The sequence below is a fragment of the Haemaphysalis longicornis genome, unplaced genomic scaffold (assembly GCF_048455015.1).
Source record: "Haemaphysalis longicornis isolate Haplotype H1 unplaced genomic scaffold, Haemaphysalis longicornis Haplotype H1 scaffold_3, whole genome shotgun sequence".
In the NCBI taxonomy this organism is placed as follows: Eukaryota; Metazoa; Arthropoda; class Arachnida; order Ixodida; family Ixodidae; genus Haemaphysalis; species Haemaphysalis longicornis.
This window is the reverse complement of record NW_027526335.1, coordinates 66,240,117-66,261,756: the sequence shown is the minus strand read 5'-3', so window position 1 is coordinate 66,261,756 and position 21,640 is coordinate 66,240,117. Positions and strand designations below refer to the sequence as shown.

The 21,640-nt window shown below is 50.0% G+C and overlaps 1 protein-coding gene across 5 annotated transcripts in view; it reads right to left on the bottom strand.

Moving 5' to 3' along the window:
* Positions 1 to 2,337: 2,337 nt before the first annotated feature.
* The window catches only part of Herc2 (E3 ubiquitin-protein ligase HERC2), a 120,551-nt gene continuing 101,248 nt past the window's right edge, over positions 2,338 to 21,640 (bottom strand). For all 5 annotated transcript variants that reach the window (XM_077703307.1, XM_077703310.1, XM_077703308.1 and 2 more), the window contains exons 60-74: positions 19,726 to 19,875; positions 19,221 to 19,403; positions 18,707 to 18,860; positions 18,504 to 18,611; positions 17,691 to 17,987; positions 15,757 to 15,905; positions 15,543 to 15,668; positions 13,648 to 13,934; positions 11,327 to 11,957; positions 10,007 to 11,204; positions 9,785 to 9,919; positions 9,529 to 9,691; positions 8,826 to 8,931; positions 7,715 to 7,927; positions 2,338 to 3,495 (exon numbers count right to left, since the gene is read on the bottom strand). In XM_077703307.1, the coding sequence (XP_077559433.1) occupies positions 3,163 to 3,495; positions 7,715 to 7,927; positions 8,826 to 8,931; positions 9,529 to 9,691; positions 9,785 to 9,919; positions 10,007 to 11,204; positions 11,327 to 11,957; positions 13,648 to 13,934; positions 15,543 to 15,668; positions 15,757 to 15,905; positions 17,691 to 17,987; positions 18,504 to 18,611; positions 18,707 to 18,860; positions 19,221 to 19,403; positions 19,726 to 19,875 (4,233 nt within the window). In that variant the 3' untranslated portion in view covers positions 2,338 to 3,162. The remainder of the gene's footprint in view (positions 3,496 to 7,714; positions 7,928 to 8,825; positions 8,932 to 9,528; positions 9,692 to 9,784; positions 9,920 to 10,006; positions 11,205 to 11,326; positions 11,958 to 13,647; positions 13,935 to 15,542; positions 15,669 to 15,756; positions 15,906 to 17,690; positions 17,988 to 18,503; positions 18,612 to 18,706; positions 18,861 to 19,220; positions 19,404 to 19,725; positions 19,876 to 21,640) is intronic.

The window sequence follows — 21,640 nt, the reverse complement described above, 5'->3', positions numbered from 1 at the left end:
TCTTCCTCGCCCAGGGGCGTCGGAACAGGGGGAACAGGGAATTTTGGTGTTCGAAATGGGCATTCGATATGGTCCATTACCACTGGTGCCACCAACATTTGACGAGCTGTAAAATTAGTTCCAAGTGATGTATCAAAGAACCGCTTTCCTATTGCATTCACCAGGGTTCATAGTATTGGAAAATATATTAAGACTACAGTTTTATGACTAACACTGTTGTGTCAATTGTTTCTCCAAAAATGACTAATTATCACTGATTATCTTGGGAACTAATTGACTGACCGAAATAATACTGGCATATTTGAAATGAGTGGGAAAAAATCAGAAAGGCTGATAATTGTTTCACAGTTTACTTAAAAGTTAAAGAAAGTTGATTTAAGAGCCATGTCCCCCAAAACATCCGAAGAGGTGGGTTCCTGCTTCTCATCCTGAAATGGCAAGCTGTGTTCTGAGCCTGAGCTTCAATTGAAATTATATAGTCAGAAGGGCCCATAGGTCTTACATTCCTGTACCAAATGCACCCACAAGGTGGAAATTTCGCCTTTCTATGCGGCCCAAGGCAGGTACGAGTGAAAGAGAGATGAAAAAGAGAAATGAATGATAGGTAAAAAAAGAGATAAAGGAAAAGGATGAAAAACGGATCCAAGAAATAAAAAAATGCCTGACGATTACTATAATTTGTGTGCAGCGCGAACTGCAGTCTTCTCGGTCACAATGCATAGTTGCTGCATCTCAGGAAGCGATCGCGTGATCAGTGAATGCACGGCGCCGCGCGCTTTTCTGCCATTATCTCACAGTGCGTCGTTGCCGCTGAGCATGCTGTAAATTGTGTTTGGACTGCCTGCCCAAATGTCACGTGGTTCGGATGAGCCACACAACGAGGAGGACATCGAAGGACCGATGTACGTGCAGCACATAATGCGTGCTGGGTTCCTGTGGCGCGGCCTCGGCATACTGCCCTCCCCCTCGCACTTTTGCCATACTTTCCTCCTCTGTTTTCCGTCTGTCTTCGGTGTCCCTTTCACTTACTCGGTTACAAGGCTGGGAACGCCGTCAAAACACAGTAAGTAGCAGACACTTAAGTGCTGTGCGCTACAAAAGTTACGTCCCCCCGAAGAGTGTTCTGGATGCAGACTATGCCAGGGAGAATGGCTTCGAAATTGGAAGCTTTGGACCACGTAGCGGAGATAGCAAGAGACAAGAGTTAAAAAAATGTCACTACAGTGATGCAAAAAATGGCCGTCCTGCCCTATGGACAGAGGCATGATGCAGCGGCATGAATTTTTGAACAGGGCATCGCCAAAGAAGGCGGTACTGCATGCAAACTGAGCAGTCAAGCACGCCCCTACAATGCGGCAACCGTGCTCGCGGAAAGTAGTTATCTACACAAAGGAAAACAGTGAGGGGTGAATAAAACGAGCTTACAGGGAGATAAAACAGATGGTGGGATCCTCCCAAGCATAGCAGCTTCGCGTCTTGCCACAGTCTTTGAATGTTGAATGCAAAATGAATGGATACGTCAGTGACACGGCTGCAAGGAAGAGCAGCAATGTGCCAGTACGCCATTGATACTGAAAGGGTTAAATGTTCCAATGATCGTGGTTTCTGCATTCCAACAATGTCAGCAACGGATAACAATTCCAGCAAAGGTGCAATGATTTACCTTAAAAGTCACTGCCCAAGCAGTGACATCTAGTGGCGGGTGCCAAACAGCGCAAGCGCGAAAAAATCTCATTGTTAAGCCGCTGAGGGTGGTAGGCAGTTATTCATGTACATTTAGGTGCAAACAAGTATTCGAAAGATACTAAGGGCTTGACTGCTGAGCATACCAAATTTCGGGAAATTCTGGTTTCCGTGCGACTCAAGGCCAATGTATTTAAGGATTTCACAATAAAATGAGCTAGTTCAGACACACAAGTAACACGATGCACTTGCTGTTAAGACACTGTGCCCACATGTCTCTGCTCATACAAAATTGTTTAAAAAGGCTGTTCTCAAAGGAAGTCCATGCATGGCCTCATTTCAAGCGTTCTCTGTGCAGTACTTTTTTTTGCAATGGTGTTAATAAAGTGCTCATATATCATGTATGTCGTTTCTGTGCAAAATAAAAAGTGTCCATACTTTGGGAACCCCCGAAGGTAGCTTTAGAATGAGACATCGTGTAGTGTGTGCACAGGAAGAAGAGGGTTTTGCTTGGAATATTTTACTTATCTTGAGCAGGATCTTGCTTGTCTTGGCCAGGAGGGGGCAATCACAATTGTACTCCTGGTAAGTTGCACAACTAAACATCAACACTGCACTTGTAATTTCACGTCAATCCTTTTTGATAGACAGAAATGCTTGTAAGTTACAATTTATTTAAACGTTATACATATACACCTAGCATACGAGACTCCAGATGCGAAAGGTGCTACAACAAGCACTGCACACACAATAGACAATCTCTCAGTCATCCCATTGCAAACTGTGCTCAAGACGTAAGCACATGCCTCAGCCATTTGACACGTTATTAACACACACAGCTACTCAGCACCACAAGTGGTCATCTTGCGTCAAAAGTGTGGGACCGGTGCAGTAGGTCTCATATATAGTATAAACAAAACTTGGCGTAGTATTCACAAATGAGATCATTGTCAGCCAGCAACAAAATTAAACCTTAATGCCTGCTCGCACCAGACCACATATACCTCTCTACTTATATTCATCACAGTTTAGCAGCTCAAAACCTCTCGTGTTTGGGTCCGTGTCAAACAAGTCCACAAACACCGGCAGATCAGAACACAAAGCAATCACTCTTAGTTTGGTGCTGCCAGAGGGGCCACACAATCGAAGAAAGTCTATCTATACTACACGTGCACTCTGCATCAGCAAGATTGTAAAATCAGGGCAATTAAAACTCCAAAAGCTCGCGTGCATCTCCTCTGTTCCTTTTGGAGACTTCTAAAAGCAACGGCAGACACTGGTTCCCCACCCGAAAATGGGCCGCTAGTAACTGCACACCTACTTAATATATACTAAGCCGTGGCCAAATTATTTCACCAACTAACATTCAGCCTAGTGCGTACTCTCACTCAATTCTCGTTCTCCCCACCCCCAGCTACTAGCATCTGGGTGCCTGGGGAGGGACGCGAAAGCGCACGCACTACACAGTCCAGCAGGCCCTCAGACTTCGCTGCTGCACTCGTCGGACGCCCCGCCCAGGGACTCGACGGCGGCCCCCTCGCTGTCGCTGGTGGCCAGGCCTTCCTCCATGGCCAGGTGCGGCATGTCGTCCACAAACTGGGCAGCCCCGCAGCTGGCCAGATCGATGTCGTCGTCAGCACCAAGGGCCACGCGGGCATAGTCGTCCGTGTCGATGGACTTGCAGAAGTGGATGGCGTACTTGAGTTTCTCGCGGAGCACGGCACGACACGAGTAGCGCGGCATCTTCAGCAGAAAGAAGCAGGTGTAGCTCTCAGGAAGGAAGTGGTCAGCGGGACTGTACTTGTCCAGCACCTGCATTGAAAAAAATCAGTACAACCTGTCGGTACTGATCGACAAAAATCGACAACCTATAGCCGGACCTGCCGACATCGTTCTATGTGCAGAGGCAGGAAAAAAAGTACCCTCAGGGATTTGAACTTGCGACTTGTTAAAATAACATACCTAGCACTCCAGACCACTCGGCTACAGGCCAGCGCTGCCGGCGTCGGAAATATAAGGTATATAATGTATAACCAGTTTAAACTTTTATTTAGTTTTATCATTTCAAGCAGCTTAGGTGACTGTTTGTTGCATAGCGCTCATGCAGCAAGCGTCCCCCAAATTTCCACAATATCTCACGTCTAGCAATTGCATTTTTTAGACGGAAAAGCGTTCACAGATGTGTGGTTGCGCTGCTGACTGCTGCACTTGTTCACCCAGCGCAAAAAAGTGCTTCCTGCTCCCTAGTTTTACGCTGTACGGTAAAAGTTTCAGTTGATTTGATTTCCTTAGTACCTATATTGACTTCGCTGACTCTTCTCCCGCGTTCAAGTGGCCTTAGATTTTCCTACTAGCGTACCAGTCAGCAAAGCGTCGCATGTGCGCTTGTGCAGCGCTTGTGTGGAGCGACCTGGACTTGGAACTTGATACAGTGTACAAACTAACAAAGTAAAGAAAGGCACATTCTTCCCTTTACAATGTGTCACGGCTTAGTTTCAACTGAGTGAACAAATTGCGCCGACCCTTCGGCGGTCCGCAGACTAAACGGTCGGCGAGCCGTGCAGCAGCACAGTCAAGCCAAGTCATCTCCTCCTGATGTCACACGAAAACGCCACAGAAAATGGGCAAGGATGCAGAGAGGAGGACAGCATTTTCGAATTTATTTTTCTACTAAATAAATTCGCGTAAACGCACTCGGAGTGGTTGAAACATGGCCTATGGACTCCGGACTACAATTTGCGCTAGTAATCCTGCAAAGTGCCCCTTTAACTCTTTCACTCCAGCGCCATAGGTAATCGGAAGCCGGCTTCCGATGATTTCAAATCTCCCGCAAAATCTGAAACCCGCGCTCCACAGACAACTATCGCCATCTGGTGTGTTCATTGGCAACTTCTCTTTCAGTTTTGGTTTCATTTGTTTATGTGTCGCGTGTGGTGGTGGTGTAGCAAGATATATTTGAACCGAAGGTAGAGGGGATTAGGAGGAAAATGGCGTCGGGTTCGCGCCGCGCTCCGCACAGTCGGACTGCTGTAGCAAGCACTTTGGCAGCTCCTGCTGTTGATTTTTCTGATTCCAGCAGCAGTGATGGGTCAAGCAACGATGTGGGATATTCAGATTTCAGTTTGGACGACGAAGCTCCGGTTCAGGTGCCTCGCACTTCAACAAGCGCTGGCAGGTAATTTCGTTGTGACTCCACGCTGTATTTATAAACAAAACATTCTTCTTATCTGATGACTGCGGTTTTGATTGATTGATTGATTGTGGGGGTTTAACGCGCCGACGCAACGCAGGCGATGAGGCGCGCCGTAGTGGAGGGCTCCGGATTAATTTTGACCACCTGGGGATCTTTAACGTGCGCCGAAATCTCGTACACACGGACGTTTTTGCTTTTCGCCTCCATCAGAAAAGTGGCCGCCGCGGCCGGGAATCGAACCCGCGACCTCGTGCTCAGCAGCGCAACGCCTTAGCCACTGAGCCACCGCGGCGGGTATGACTGCGGGTTTACTTTTGTGTTTAGGGTCTCGACAACGTACAGCCAGGATATTTTGCCAAATGCACCAGGCCGTATCGCGCTATCACCTTCAAGATAACCTGGCGCTTGTGTCAGATTATCGCTGCAGGGCGATGCGCAACGCTTCTCGAGAGTGCTGGATTTTTTTTTCTTGTTTTTTACCACCGAACTGATAAGGATTTTGTGCGAGAATAGAAAAGAGTATGCTTGGATGCACATTTTGCAGAGACTCCTCACCCTTCAGTGCCTTCGCGGCGTGGCACAGCCGTCAGTTCCGCTAGGTTGACGGGCCCTCAAAAATCCAAAACTTGGTGTACACTGTTGATTTATATATTTAATCATAGCCAAGGAACGCAGGTACAATTTGTATATCTTGCAATTCCTGAAATAATTTTTAGTCTCGGTAAAATTTCCGATTTGTGTTTTTCGTATACTTTTCTTGGGGGCTTTTTTCTGATTACTTGACGAAGAAACTGTAAGTAATCATACCTGTAACAAAACTGCTGCTTTGTGTTTGGAAGAGCAATCTATGAGCTACAATTTCATGCATAGCAAGGCTAAGTGCGTCCAGTAGCTCAAGAGAAAAAAAAAAACATTTTGTGGAAGCACTCAAAATCTGCCGTTTTTCCGCCGTAACGAAAGTGTTAACCGCAGATAGTAACAAGGGCAGACCTTACTTCCTGCTTCGAGCGCTTGTAAGCCCTTTCAAGCCATGGTACCAGGTGTTACCATGTTACGATGAGCTGCTTTCTATTCTCCCAGCATCACCCGACGTCCGGCGTCTGCACGCTTCGCTAAAATGCATGCGAAATTGTCCGTCTGTGTTCCATATTACGATGCCTATGCTAGGCGGATATCAGTGTCGACGCCAGAAGTGGCGTAGTCAGCTCGAAAAGCGGACGGCAGATGCAGATTCGGTGTTTTCAGTGCGCCTCGACAACTGGGGACGTGCTTTCGCAAAAGTTGCATCTCTCTCTCTCTCTCTCTCTCTCTCTCTCTCTCTCTCTCTCTCTCTCTCTCTCTCTCTCTCTCTCTCTCTCTCTCTCTCTCTCTCTCTCTCTCTCTCTCTCTCTCTCTCTCTCTCTCTCTCTCTCTCTCTCTCTCTCTCTCTCTCTCAAAAAAAGCAAGCGTCAGTTAGAAAATTGTGTAACAAAGAGAGAAGCTCTTCCGTCAACCCACACGGCGGCTCTACTATGACCGATGCTCCCACAACAGACGTGTGCTCACGGTATGCACGGTAGATGTTAAAAAAAGAAAAGCTTTTGTACTATAAGCACCTGGAATAACCACGCGCTGTGGGTTGAGCGGGAAGAACACATTTGCTGCGAGATGACAACCATCAAAGCAACCGGCAGCGGCTACTGCCCCGCGATACCAAAACAAACAACATGGCGGCTGATGGAAGCAGCCGCGCGTGATTTACTTTTGAGCGACTAACCTCCCACCATCGCGTTCGGAAGTGTACTGAACAATGTGATATGATTTGGGCTACGTTAAAGCTGCGCATTGAATCAAGGGATTCGCTAATACTGATTTTGTTTATTAGAGACGAATAAAACGCTTCTTGACGCGTTTTTGCATGCGATTCGTGAGCGTCGGCGTTGCGCGGGCAACTTTTTCACACCCGCGTCGCAGATTCCACCAAGCGGCAGCTTCTAAGTTCTACGTCGGGATGACGCGTGACGAGCGCGGCAGTGGGAGGAGCCTGACGACTTGCCCCAATGGGGAGGCGCGCTCTTCATGGCGGCAGTTTGAAAGCGCTTGGGACAGCCGGCTGGCACCGCCGGAGATGTTTAGGCTTACCACGGTGGCAGATATTTGATTGGCCCTTTCCCTAGCGGCGCGGGTGATACTTTATAGTGTCATTTTCGACCACATTATCAGCTCCTTTCCCGCACAAACGCCTTCGTTTGTGCCTTCAGTGATATCTTAAAGAGCGGTTAGAAGCGGTCACTGGAGCTACGCGCACCTCTTAGCTGCTGGTGACGCCGCCATGTTGCCGCCGCCGATCGCGTAGCATGCGGGTGGTATTCGTGGCAGCGTCAGCGCGGCGCATTTTTGTGAGCAGAAAACGCCCCACGCGGTTCACACTTTAGACCATAACCATGCGAACGAGGGTGCAAAGCTGTCCCCCCCCTCGTAGCACCCCCCGATTTCTCGTTTCTCTTGCCATTAATAGCGGTAGGTGGTTCGATTTCGATTCTAAGCCGACCCTCCAACATCGGATAGTCAAATTTGAAAAAAAAAGGGTCGACCTACAATCGTGTAAATATGGTAACAGCCGAAGTAAGACAGTATTATACTCGCTCTCCCGTATGACATCAATACGTCGTAATCTGCACATGCATGATGACCGAAGACAACACGTTCCAATGAGCCCAAGCATAAAAGCACAACCACATTCCAGCCCTCCCATGGCTATGGGCTGAAACAGGCAACCAACCTGGCCACAACAAACATGCACCTCGCTTGGGCCTCGGTATAGACAGAGCCCCCCACCAGAATGGGCGTGTCCCTCACCTGCAGCACAAAGTCCCTCCCTCGGAAGTCGGCAATGGCCCTGGGCAGCCGCGTCCGTCCCCACACAAAGCGCAGGAAGAGCGACCGCTCGGCGTTGGTGAACTCCTCCATGACGTCCCAGAACCACTGCACCAGCAGGCTGTCGGGCTCCACACCTTTGTACGTGGCCACAGCCTTCAGCAGCTGGATTGGGATGTCGGGGCTCCCACAGATCTGCAGTGGGGGAGAGGGAACGTTGCGGGGGGAACACCAAAACAAGACCCTGCATGGGCTTTCTTCCTCTTCTGAATTCAAGTGAGAACATTGTCTCAGCATGGAGTGCGTCTAGCTACTAGGTGTGGCCAAACAGCCAATTTTAAACTCAAAGTGGATCTGGAGTAAGCAGCCATTCTTTCGAGATTAGTTATAATGTCCAGGTTATTGAGGCCATGCAGCCTGGCCAGGTATTATAAAGATACGTAGCTTACAGGACATGTGTAAGCAATACATGATTCAATAACTGCATCTGAACTATGGTTCAGCAGTGCCTTGCAAGTGTTCTGGCATTTCTTGTAAAGAATGAATGAATGAATGAATGAATGAATGAATGAATGAATGAATGAATGAATGAATGAATGAATTTAATGCAGAGAGGAGGCCGAAAAGCCCAGAGGAAAAAGGGATCAGGAAAGGCGTCACAAATCAGTTGTAATAAATGTAACACTGTAATGTTAAAGTGTCCTTATAAAAGAAACAAAATACATATAAGAGGATTGTTCATAGATGGGGTAAATGATGTATTAAAAAAATACGAATTTTTTTAACCCTTGACAGCTGCAGCAGTGAATGAAATGAAACTCTGCACAGTGACAGAGTTGTCTTAGCAGTCAAGTATAGTATAACCTTTTTTAAAAATAGATGTGTCATATATAGACATGAGCCTGAGCCATTTCCCCAAGCCTACCAAGCCTATGCTATTGCTGTAAAAACCCTTGCCGATTCATATCCATCAATTGCAGCGCAAAAAATGCATTCGTAACACCTCAAATTTAGCCCACTACACGCAGAGGAGGTTGCAAGAGGTCGTGTACACCAATTTCGAGTAACTTTCACAATTCAGATGATGTCTTACCATGGTTTCTAGTTCATAGCCTGTGAAGAGAGAAAGCATGGGAACTGGGATGACCTTGGACATGCCTTCTCTCACCGCTGCCACTTGTTCGTCAAACTCGTGCAGCCTGCAAGAGAAGAGAATCAGGGGCACTTACACAACACGCACTTTCAAAACATTTGGCCGCACCCACACATCATGCGACGGCCCATCCAGAAAATGGGGAAAAGGTCTAGTGCGCTATTTCTGTTACTATGTATGCCAATGATTTTTAACAATACTAGCACTTTTTTTTTTTTCCCTTTACAGCTCACAGTTGTTTGATATGTGCACACATTCAGAGAATGGTGCATGTGTACATGCTGTTGGTACTGCATGTGTGTTGGTACAGAATGGTGCATGTGTACATGCTGTTGGTACTGTTGGTACTGTTCACACATGGTGTCTGTACTGCTGCATTCCTTATGGCCTGCATTGCTAACATCACCCCACAAAAATGAAATTGCCGTGTTTCTAGCTTACAAATCTATGAGCACCAATGAAGCTGCCGTCAACACTATCAGCAAAAGAAAAGGCATGACTTGATGCAGCCGAACTGCTGCTTCTTTCAATTAATCTCATTTGTGATGTACACACCATCACCTACTCATACTCATACTCAGTCCAACTCTTCGCACTCCAATAAAGCAGTCCATCTATAACAGGACAATAAACTAGCACTTGCCTGTAGTTGAGGGCAAGGCGCACGTATTCAGCACGGTTCTCCACAGTTGTCCTTTGGTACTTTGCACTAAGGCGAACTTCCTGGCCAGTTGCACTATGTGTTGCAAAAGGCATGTCCAGCTTTTGGAAGGCCTCGGGCTCCATATCGCGAATGCACATGAGGCCTGTTGCATTTCAAAGACATACAATTAGCAACTAGAAAAACCTACAAGACCACGAAAAGAAATTTTCACAAAGGCTGGAGAGACAATTCTAACCTGGAACATAGTCTCTGTCAACTTCGTTGAGGTCGGCTGGTGTGAGAGGAAGGCCAACCAGTTGCTTCCACACAGGTTCGGCTAAGTTTAGGCTAAGCGGGCTGCCAGTTCGAATCGCTATGCCCATGAGTATTCCTGAAAGAGGTGCGTCACATCTGAGAACGCCGTTTCAGGCACATGCAAGAATCAGATGCACAAGGAGAGCGAGGGAAAGTGGGTTACCTAGAAAACGAAACATGTTGAGGTGGATAGGCAGCGTTGCTGCCGGATTCAGCAAGAAACAGTCCCGATTGGTTCCAGCTTCGTCGCGGCCATTCGGAGTCAGAATGAGCAGAGGAAGAGAGCCGTTCTGGAGCTCATCACACATCTCGGCAATCGACTCGCTGTAGCCTCCTCCACAGTCGTCCACACTCTCCCCGACAAACTTGACCTTCCAGACGCGGTGAGGCAGCAGCAGGTTTTCCTGGGTCAGCAGTGACATCTTCGACACCATCTGCCCGAACACTGACTTGGTACCATGGGGCCCAGCCAGGCCATTCTTGGACCTCGACCGCTTGACCTGGATTCGGTTCAGCTCGACCACTGGCCCGTGCTGTCGGTCCCGAACCATGGTGGCCTGGACCACTTTCCGGAAGGCGCCCTCTTTTCCTGAGAGCACCAGCAGGCCCCTGAGCTGATTGAGTCCCTCCTGCTGAATTTCACTCGAGCCGGAGAGGTCAAACATGGAGAGCGATGGGCAGAACAGCTCGGAGAAGTGGTAGAGCAGGGCGTAGCGGTTGCGCAGCGTCGGGATGGGGATGTCTTGCAGCAGGTCGTACTCGAGCGGGATGGCCGGCGGCATCCGGCCGCAGGCGCCGGCTGAGCTCGGGTTGCAGGTGGACCAGGCCACGGTGTGCGCGGAGCCACAGGACACCCGGTTGATCTTCTTGCCCTGCAGGGCCGCCACCAGGCGAGGCTTGTGGATGGCATTGACGCTGCCGTCGCCCAGCTGGCCCTCGTCATTGTCGCCCCACGTGTAGACCTCCCCAGCGTCCGTGCAGGCCACACAGTGGAGCGAGCCCACCGCGATGCAGATGACCTTCTTGCCCTGCAGAGCAGCCACCCGCTTGGGGCGGCGCACGTGGTCGTCCGTGCCGTGTCCCAGCCGGTGGTAGTCCCCCTTGCCCCAGGTGTACACTCCGCCGGCACTTGTCAAGGCCACCGAGAACTGGGAGCCGCACTCAACGCGCACCACCCCCATGCCCTGCAGCAGGTCCACGCGAAGGGGCACCTTGCAGCCGTCGGAGCCTCCCCGACCCAGCTTGCCATAGTCCCCGTCGCCCCAGGACCAGACACAGTCATCGTCGGTCACGCACAGGGTCTGGGCGTCCCCACTGCCACAGGCCACGCAGCGGACCCGCCAGCCGGACAGGGCCTCCACCTGCAAGCATGGTCAGGCGATTACATTAAGACTAATCCACACTTGCAAGCATAAAACTGCAGCATTCTCTTTCCAAACTGGTGGGCCAAAAAGGAAGCCACTTGTTGGCAAAGAAAAGTCACCTTCTTGGGCTTGAGCTGGTCGTCGCTGTCTCCATGGCCGAGCCGTCCGTAGCGGCCCTTGCCCCACGTGTAGAGCTCCCCGCTGGCGGTGATGCACGCGCTGTGCGCCCCTCCGCAGGCCACGTCCACGACCTCCTTTCCCCGGAGCAGCTCGATGACGCGGGGCCTCTCGCAGGAGCTCTTGTTGCCGTGGCCCAGCTTGCCGTCGTCGCCCTCGCCCCAGGAGTAGACCTCCCCCTCAGCGGACAGGGCCAGGCAGTGCTTGCCGCCCGAGTTGACCACCACCTTCTTGATGAAGACGTGCTGCAGGCTCTCGAGGAGCGTCGGGCAGGACACTGAGTCAGTGCCCCCGATGCCCAGCCGGCCGCCCGCCCCGTAGCCCGTGGCGTAGACCTTGCCATCGGCGGTGACCGCAAACAGCGTCTGCTCGCCCCCGACCACCTGCACGGGCCGGAGGGCGCTCAGAGCCTCGCAGGGCATGGGCAGCTTGACCTTGGCCCCCTCGACGCCCCCCAGCTGTCCCCGGTGGTTGTGGCCCCAGCCCAGGATGGTGCCGCTCCAGCCCCACGACAGGGTCCAGTCCTCGGGACGCCGGTTCACCCAGTGGATCAGCTGCTCGTCATGCTCCTGCCTGCAAAAGGGGGAGAGGGCAACAGGTGACCACCAAAGTCGGGGAAGGAAAAAAGACGGGGAAAGTGGTACTGCTCCTGTGGTACTGGCATACATTTTAGACAGATCACAAAGGACTGCAGGCAGCAGATGCTAGTGGAACCCTGATGATGTGTCACCCGGCCTCACGACGACCCGCTACTTACGATGGATCACTGTGCACTGTGGTCCCGGCAAACTCCCCATCGAAATAATGCATTAAAAACCCTGATGACATGATGCTCGGGTGCACGCGGCCCGCTTCACACGACAGACTCTGGCAAGGACAAACCGGCGTTTTTCCCATCTTTCACACCACTTGGCTGCCTCTTCCCGACCTTTCTTTATTCTTAACCTTCGTTTGACGCTGCTTGATGTGTGAAGGTCCGCAGGTGGGCCAGAACACTCGCTAAACAGTCGAAATCAAGCAGGCAGGTACTGGCGGACAGGAGTGAATTTTTGACAGCCCGTTGCTGCAGCGAAACGCCAATGCGTAAACCACGAGAAGTCACAGACCAGACAAGTGGCCCGCAGAACCACAAATTCGAAGCTACCATCGAGCCAGTTAATGTGAAAACACATACGATGCAACCGAACACCCGCTTTCCTTGCCCGCTCTATTTGTGTTTCTTCCTTTAACAACGCTCTCTTCCCTTCCTCGCCCTGCTCTCTGCTTATCAATGTCGTTCGAAGCCGTGTTGTTGCGGGATCCACTTCCTTGTTTGCCGCCTTCTTTCCATCGCCACCTTGCAACATCGGTCGTTTCGCTTGGCCTTGGCAGTTTCACACTCCTGCCTTTTCCCCTCTCAATTTGCTCAACCACGTCGGCCTTATGGCCATATCTCAAGCCTAGCCTAGCGAGTGGTGCATGGCTGGCGGGCTAGAGCAGATGCCATGGAAAGGAGGGGGGCACAAAATAGGTGTTTTATTTTTAGAAACTTTGGATTTCAGATAAGAGTTTGCAAATTACACCAGAACGCGCTAAATATAGTATCTTACATAAGTTAGTTGCCCACCTGTTGTGTGAGACCGTCTAACAGGCCAGCATTTACCCATACCCCCATCATACGGCACCCCGGTTATACGGTGCTTTTGCGTGGTCCCTTGCGTGGTTCGAATGCAATTTAATGGACAAAAATAAAATGCAAGCTTCACTTGAAGTGGGTTGAGCAGCGTTAGGACTAGGCTGTACAGCGGCCGGCGCGGTCACGGCTGCTGCTGTAAGGTCACTCGCCCTCGCCAGCATAGGGTGCGGGTGTGCGCGACAGCGCTTACTTCTACGCATGCTTACGTGACTCGCGAGTAGATCAGTAATTATGAGACCATGTAATTGGGCCTTTCTAAGAATGCGTGCCATACATATTTCTTTACTTGCGCTGGTATTAGCCGCTTTCCCAGAACATTCAGTTATTACTAAATACTCGGGAACTTTCGAATATGCATTTCTCGGATTGAATACAGTTTGAATAAAGAAGATATTCGATTCATATTCGAAAAGTAGAATATTCACACACCCCTACTAATAACTGAAATGTCCTCTCATATGTTGTAAGCAGAGTGAGGCTGTTAGATCCACACTCAGCCAAGAACAAATATTGCACTGATCAAACCAAGGAGTGCTTAGAATTCCCCGTTTCCTAAAATCAACGACCAGCAGTCTCGGCGCTGCCCACCTGAAGAGGGAGTGGTGCTCGTGGTCCCTGGAGGAGGCGCCCCCGTCGTCCTCCCCCTGGTCCCCCAGCAGCAGGGCGGCCCCCGGCGCGTCGGAGGGCTCCTGGGCCAGCTCCTGGATGCGCTGGCGCACCTCCAGGCAGAAGCTGGTGGGCAGGGCGGTGCGGTGCACCAGGGCCTGGGCCACCCGGGACGCGGCACAGTAGCGCCGGAACCAGGTCCACCGGTGGCCGTCCCCCGAGCAGGGCAGCGAGTCCAGCCCCAGGTCGCACGCCAGCGCCGCCAGCACCTGGGGGGGAGGCCACAGATGGTTAGATGATCAGCTTACGTGCTCAGAAGGCCCGGCGAAAGACTTCTCCACTGCTACACCGTGTTTGGACTTCGCTATGTGCAACTGTCTCGACGCACACATCAGGCGTACGCTCAAAAAGATTCTGGCAGTGTGCCAGGTTATTGCTGTGGTTACAGCACCTGGCTGCTGCTCTGGTGGAACGGGTTCAAATCCCCCTCAAATACCATTTATGTTCTTCCTAACAACGGCCACCATTCGTGTTGACACCGACGACGGTGACTATGACTACAGACAATTCTCGCATCTGATGAGACATCCAAGGCTTTCACCTTACAAAACAAGTGGAGGAGCCAGATGACCACCGCTGCTGGGTGCACTGTGCAGACCCAACCTGATGCACACAGCAGAGACGCGCATTGCTTTGAAATGCTCTTATACAGGACCTGCCTTTGCTTGACAGGTAGCTCCTGAGCCAATCTCTAGGAGGGCACGCGCTGCTATAGGGCATTGTTTGCAAATCTCACCAGGCATGGACTCCGTGATGGGCACCAAGAACAACACCAGCAACTTGCTTGCATGCAACAATGCTCCATGGAACTTGCACACTGACCCCATCACACCCTACTCAGTTCGATTTTCCTTCTTATGCACCAGCTTGCAGTTAGACATTCTTGCAGACACTGCAAGGGCGTGAAATTGTGGAAACTTTCTACATACGACTGTCGGGGTCCGAAATGGCAAGTCCACCCCTCAGAAAGCAGGTATGACTGCTGCTCTTTTGGGTTGTGTAAGCCTCTTTGCAAACATAAAGTGACCCCCCCCCCTTCCCTCTTCCCCCCCCCCTTCCCCCTTCCCAAAAAAAAATTACATACCCAAAGAATGACCTGACCAAACACATACAGCCATGCTGGCACCCAGAGAGTATGCTTTAGGCAGTCTTAGAGTCAGAAAGGACACACATTTATTCCGAACCCTAACTGGAGGTGTGACATAATTCTTGTAATGCAACACTACTGAGCCTCCCTACACTAGAATTACTACTCTACATGAATGCCTGCAGGTTAGGTGCCAGTTATTAGAGGTGCACAACATACTAGTATGCACTGCCAGCTGACACTCCTCACCGGACAGGCATTAAAGTGCACACATTGCTTTTCATATAATGCAATCTTTCATCACAAAAATTCATGCCATCAAATGACACCTTTAGTAGCCTTTATGCCTTAAGTACTCACAATAATGAAGCTTCAAAACATTTGAACTTAAAGCCCTGCATGTTAACTTTGTTTTGTATTTGAAGGAATAATTTTGATTGCTTTTCAATATCTGGGCACCTTCTCTGCTCCAAATGCAAATAAATGTCAGATTTGGAGGTTTTGTGCACGGAGACAACTTGCATGCATGTGCACTGTTGTGGAAGGACTTGAATCGGCTCCAACCTGATACTGCTTCTTAATGTGCGCTTAATTAAATCTACAGCAGATCCATGTTCTGTCAATTCCACCCAACAGAGCAGCTCCTGCCATTGTCGGAAACCAAGACTGCGAAGTGCACCCAAGTGCAGGTTCGTTTTTTGTACAAAGAACAGTGGGCAGGCCCTCGTACCTTGAAGAAGTTGCTGTGCATCAGGTGCTTCCCCCCACGGACTATCGGGTCCTCGTACTCAAACTGGCGAAGCAGTGTTTCAGGAAGGGCCTTGAGCAGGCACACCAGGGCAGTGTCACTGGAACCCTGCATACGGCGAGACGACCACATCACACTGATGCATCGTGGGAGCTGCTGCGTGCAGCCTCGCCCCCCCGTGTAGTGGCCTACGTACGCCTGGATTCACAGCAGCAGGCTGGTCGGGCGACAGATCAGCACTGCTGGGTGTCTGCACGAGGAGCTGGGACACGTTCAGCGACCGTCCCACCCCAGCCGTCATGAGCTGCCGCAGCTGGTGCAGGATCCACATCCTCTGCGAGGGAGCTGCAACAGAGGTCCAGAGCACTCAGCTATTCAGTCAAGAATACCCACATGGATACAAGAGAAGTTTCATCCAAGTGTGTGCGTATTCTACGACAGCAGCTGTTTGATGCACGAGTATGCTCCAATGGCTTCCGCCTGCCAATTAATGCATTGCAGAGTTAGTGAGACCACATTGGTCAAGCCATAGACATTTCCTACCCAGACCGTCATACGGATGTGTGCTGCTTTCATACTGCATCAAGGCATACAGGCTGTATTTTGAACAAAGCCAAACAACCAAAAATTCTTTCACTTGAATTAACCAGACTGTCTTTGCCTTGGCACACTCCCATTCACACAGTGTGTAAAAGCCCATAGAAAGCGTGGTTTGATTGCAGATTTCATTCACATTTTAGTGACCCTTTCTACTAACTTCATGAATCGTCACTGCACCTCAAATACATAGAATGTTTTTGAAAGGAAGTAGTCCTCTGAAACCGTTTTTATATTTCTCATGCATAGCAATAACAAACTAGGCTTCGCGATTTCAACTTGCAGATTTAGCACGAGCGGTTTGTGGGACTTCATCAAAGTTTGCAAGGGCACATGTCGCACATTTAGCAATGCAGTTTTCCCAAGAGCTTTGGACTATAAGGATACAACTAAGACAGCATAAGCTGAGTTGTAGGCGACGGGTTCTGCGGTACCGAAAGTAGTGCATTCAGAGTAGATAAAGAATCTGGGACCTTTCATTTATGTGTACATCAGAACACTTTTAGGACTTTCTATGTATTTTATGAGAGTATGGGTTTGAATCTTGTGGCCACAAAAACACAGCCAGGCAACGGAAGTGCTTCTATGAATGTAACAACAGGTCTGACACTCCCGAACAGCATAAGCAGGAAAATATTTATTGACATTGACCACTGATCAACTGATTGTCCACAAATTACTGACTGTGATGATTAGAGACTGGAACTTAGGCATGAAAAATCTAGGTTTTAGGCACCTATAATAGTCACAAAAAAGTGTCATGTAGGCATATATAGGCGTGAAGAACTCTAGTTTAGGCATATATCGGCCCAATTCATATTTATTTCAGTGGCGTATTTTAGGACCAATTCTTCCCTAGCAATCGAAAGAGCAGGGAAGTCATGTGCTCTGGGAAATCATGTGCTCTGTACATCACATTAGTGAAGTGTGGGTAAATCACCTTGAAGGGTTCTGGGGAAATCATGTGCTCTGTACATCACATTAGTGAAGTGTGGGTAAATCACCTTGAAGGGTTCTGAGGAGCCATTAACCACTTCTTCAGCCTGTGATGAGTGGACACATGCAGATTGTAGAGGGGTTTTTTCGCTGACAAATGGCGCAAGGTCAAGTTTTTTCAAATTAAAATTTTGGGGGTTTTTCGCGCCAGAGCTACACCTAGGCTATGAGGCGTGCCATATAGTGGATGGTTCTGGAATAAAGCTTAATGTTTGACGATGTGGGGATCTTTAACGTGCGCCAAAATCTCGACACACGGACGTTTTCGCTTTTTGCCTCCATATAGAAAACAGGCACCCTGGCTGGGATCGAACTCGCGTCCTTGGGCTCAGCAGCACAACGCCTTAGCGCTTGAGCCACTGCAGCAGGTACGGCAGCATGGTTATGAAGGATCCCAGTGAAAATGGTACCAACAGTTTCAGCATTAAAAAAAAAGGGGGAGCCACAGTGCCCAGCACTAGACCTTGCGGGCACATTTTGCACTATCACACTGCAAGCAGCCTAAACGAGAAAGAAGAGCGGGAGAGCACCACTCACCGAGGTAGCTGAGCTGTGCGCAGGCAGCGAGTGCTGCGGCCAGGCGTGATGCGATGGCCCGGTCGGCGCAGCTGCGCAGGTCCAGCAGGCAGACGACCAGCTCGACGGAGGGCCTCGACAGGAAAGCGCGATCCGACAGGCCGTCCCCTGCTCCTCCTGACGCACCACCGGGCGACACCACGGGGTGCACGGTGAAGCGCCACCCCCAACCGTTCACCGAGCTGTCGCTGGTGAACTTCCAGTGCAGCTCGTTGCCCGGTATACGCAGCTCGGGGGACCAGTTGCACCACTCGCGGCCTGCAATCATGTACGACGAAGGCCTCATCCACAGTCTTCCAAATGCTCCCACCCTCTGGTCCACGAAGTTCCCTAGTTGCCCTCACATGTTTTACCAGGCCCTGGTAGCCAACCCGGTATTCTACTGGTCTACCTGCTTAACATCACATCTCCAGTGCAACTCTACTTAATCTGAGCTAGGATGTCTGATATCGTTCCCTAACTGATGACACTGGCTTACAATTTATAAGCATTGCATATGTCGTGCCTTTTTTCCATTGCTCTTTGGCCCGACTGAAATTTGCTTTCCAAATGCTTAGTAAAGACTTCAGCTTTCTCCAAGGTTAATATATGCATAGCAAGTTAGTGAATCTCAGCTAACTAAGCACTGTGATGGGCATTCTATTTCAGCCATGAAGCCTAGTCGGCACAGAAGGAAAACAGTCTTTTTGTGACTGTATCTTCCATCTTTTTAAAACTGATCGGGTGGTTAAAAAAAATCCACCGCATTCTTTCTCAAGAAGCGGGTGAGCTCACCGGATCTGGTTGCCACGGTCCTCCCCAAGCCATCCATGATGAAGAGTGGGTCGTTGCGGCGCTCGGTCGAGCACTGCCTGTCAAACTCGACCTGAAGGCTTTCGGCACCTGCGGACAGGCTGCCCTTTAGCTCCTCCGCGCACGGGTGCCCCACTTCAGAAACAAACACGAGGAAGCGACCGACTCCACCGAGCAGTCCCCACCTGGAATCCTGACGTGTCCCGTCAGTGTGGTGTCGTCGGTGTAGGGGTGGCTGGACTCTTGCACCACGGGAAGGGGCACCGAGCGCCTCGACTCAATGTCCGAGGCCACGTCCTCCAGCTCGGTGACGCATATCTCCAGCAGCATCTCTGCCACCTTGGTGGATGGGAACGGGAAGAAGGTTACTTCCAGGCCAGCTGAGTGTGAACAAACTGTTATGCCGTTAGTGTGTGCTTAGGTGCAAGCAACATAGCCTGTATAATATATTCCCTGTCGTGTCACCCACTTTCCAATGGGAAACGAAACGACGCCTAGTTTAGCGGCTCATCTGTGGTGCGGAGTGCAGAAGCGGATGTCCCGCACTTGGGCATGACACACAGCTAGCTGGACAAACCCTGTATAATTTGTTTCTTATAGTTTCTGCAAAGTCGCGCGGCCTCCTGACCTCTTATCACAAAAGAAAGTACGAGAACAGCGTACGCGTGTTCCAAGCCAATGGTAAGGAACCTAGCATACCTGAAGGTTAGCTTGTGCCATTGCCTTGAGAACATCGGCAATTGCGTCCTTGGCCTTTTCACCAGCACGCCCAGCAACGGCAAGTTTCAGAAGGTCGACGAGTGCCCGGGCATCTTCAGCAGTTAACCGTGCAGTAAACTCATCCAGGAGAGAGTGAATAGCTTCCGGCTCAGCTGGTGTCACCTACAGGAAGGGGGGGGGGGAGGAGGAGGTAAGTTCACGGTCAAATTAACTGATGTCCCCACACTCTGCAAGACAAATGGTCAATATCCCAATGGTCCCCCTACAGCAAATTTTTTTTTTTGACCCAAGTTCAGTCATTTGTGCATCACTGCCTGCCTCAGACCAACTTTGCTCTGGTGGGGAACAACCCATCTCCTCCAGTGAGAATCATCGGATAGTGCTCCGCTAGTCCATCCAGATCTTGTTAATATCGGAGGAATTTAGTGCCCCTCCAAACCAACTGGCAGAAGCCACCGTAATGCCACACACCATGCTGGCCTACCTGCTCCGAAGAAGAGAAAGTGGCTGCGAAAACACTGGCAGCTGCCGACGACATCCGCGATGACAGGCTTCCGGAGCTCGGCAGTGAAGGGACGGACGAAATCATTTCAGCCGCCCGGGTCTCACTCTCATCAGACCCGGAGAGGACCTCCTGCACGAGAAGGCACCACGGATAAAGGCACAGGCCACAGAGTCACTAATTACAGCTGCCCTAGGGCAGCTAGCGTAGGTAGCCTGCAATGTATACACTAGGAAGGCCAGCTGAAATGCTAGTTCTCTTCATGAGAAGCCAACGACAGGGATAGCGAAAAGGTGAGAAAGAAGCTGATACAGTAAAATCTCGTTACAAGAGACACTCAAGGAACCCAAGAAACGTGTCTCTTGTAACCAAGGTCTCTTGTATGCAATGTTGCTAACATGGCGAACATAGCAAAGCCAACCAAACGGTTTTAATTCAAATGTCTCTTATAACGAAGTGTCTCATGTAACAGTGTCTCTTGTAACAGTGTGTTTTACTGTGGTGGCACTTGGTGCTGCACACCATGCGAGGGAAGTGTCACTTCTGGGCAACACTGGGGGCTCACTGCAAAAAGGAGTGTGAAGCAGCCGCACATCACTCTTCTTCCTCAATGCAGAAAAAGAAGAAAAAAAAAACAATAATGTCATGATAAAGCTATTCTGCCACATGTTCAGCACCTGTCCCATGGGCAAGGAATGTAGCCAGATGCTACGGTGCTGATGGTGTTTGTTTTGCTCAAAGAAAAATAAATGGCACACCTGTGTTCTGTAATTGAGCACAGTTTGGAGGCCCTTGTAGAAAGAAAAAGGAGGGCTTGATGCAGAGATCTGCTTGGACCTGGGCTGGCCTGTGAGCCTCGACCCAGATTGGCGTGTAGCAAACTTTGGCAACCCGGCAGACTTCCTCTTGGGCCTCGAGCCCCGCTCAGGCGGATTTGTACATTTTGTCAGGTGGGTAGGGCCAGCACTGAAATTTTCGTGGTGCACCGCTGCAGGTGCAATGTACAGAAACTTGAGCCGCATCACAGGGCCCCGAGCAAACGAGCTCTTTGCCTGCTATTTCTACCTTTGTTGGTGACCAAATATGATGGAGTGTAAACGCCCTTTAAGTAATGATAGCCGGAACAACTACGTGGCTCCGCCCTTCGGTTGCTGTTTTTTTCTTTTTCTGTACAGTACTACTAACAGCAACTGTTTCCATCACTAAAACTGCAGTAGGGTTGCAATGGCAAAGCACATATGCAGAGGTGGAAACTAGCCTTCTAGCACCTACTCTGAAATAAGTGGTTAGATGACACCTAGAATTTCACTTCTGGTGCCTGCATTTTGCACTTCAGAGTACAGCACTTTCAAACCTGAAACCAAAGAAATGTGCGAGCGCTGACTACACCTCTGTGTCAGCCAAGCAGGTAGCGAGTGAGAACTAGAGCAACTGTGTGTTCAGTGAGAGCATTTTCTCCAGTGCATTGACATGTTGATGGGTAGCACTGAACAGCTGAAAGCTGAACTTGAAGCAGATTGCCATAAACTAGTGTGAAAATCTGACGTCAAGAATGTTGTGCAGAAAAAGTTTCCCATCCGGTGGACAGGGCAACACTGGCATCATGTGATGCACGCCATGCAAATGCCTCGTTGTTTCAGCAGGTTCAGCAAATGCTGCTGCATTACGCCTACAGAGATACCCGTGCAAGCCAGTCTGTAGAAAGCCCTTAATAAGCAAGCATGAGTGCATTTTTGGAATCTCTGCATGCACATATTCCAGCAAATGCGAAAAAAAAAAAAAAAAAAAATCCCGGGCCATCTCCACTAACGTGAAACCTGAGGAGGAGCAAAGCATGCAGTGTATAAGTGTATTGTTGGCGCCTTGGCGTTTTTGCCAACAGAGATAAAACAGTTGG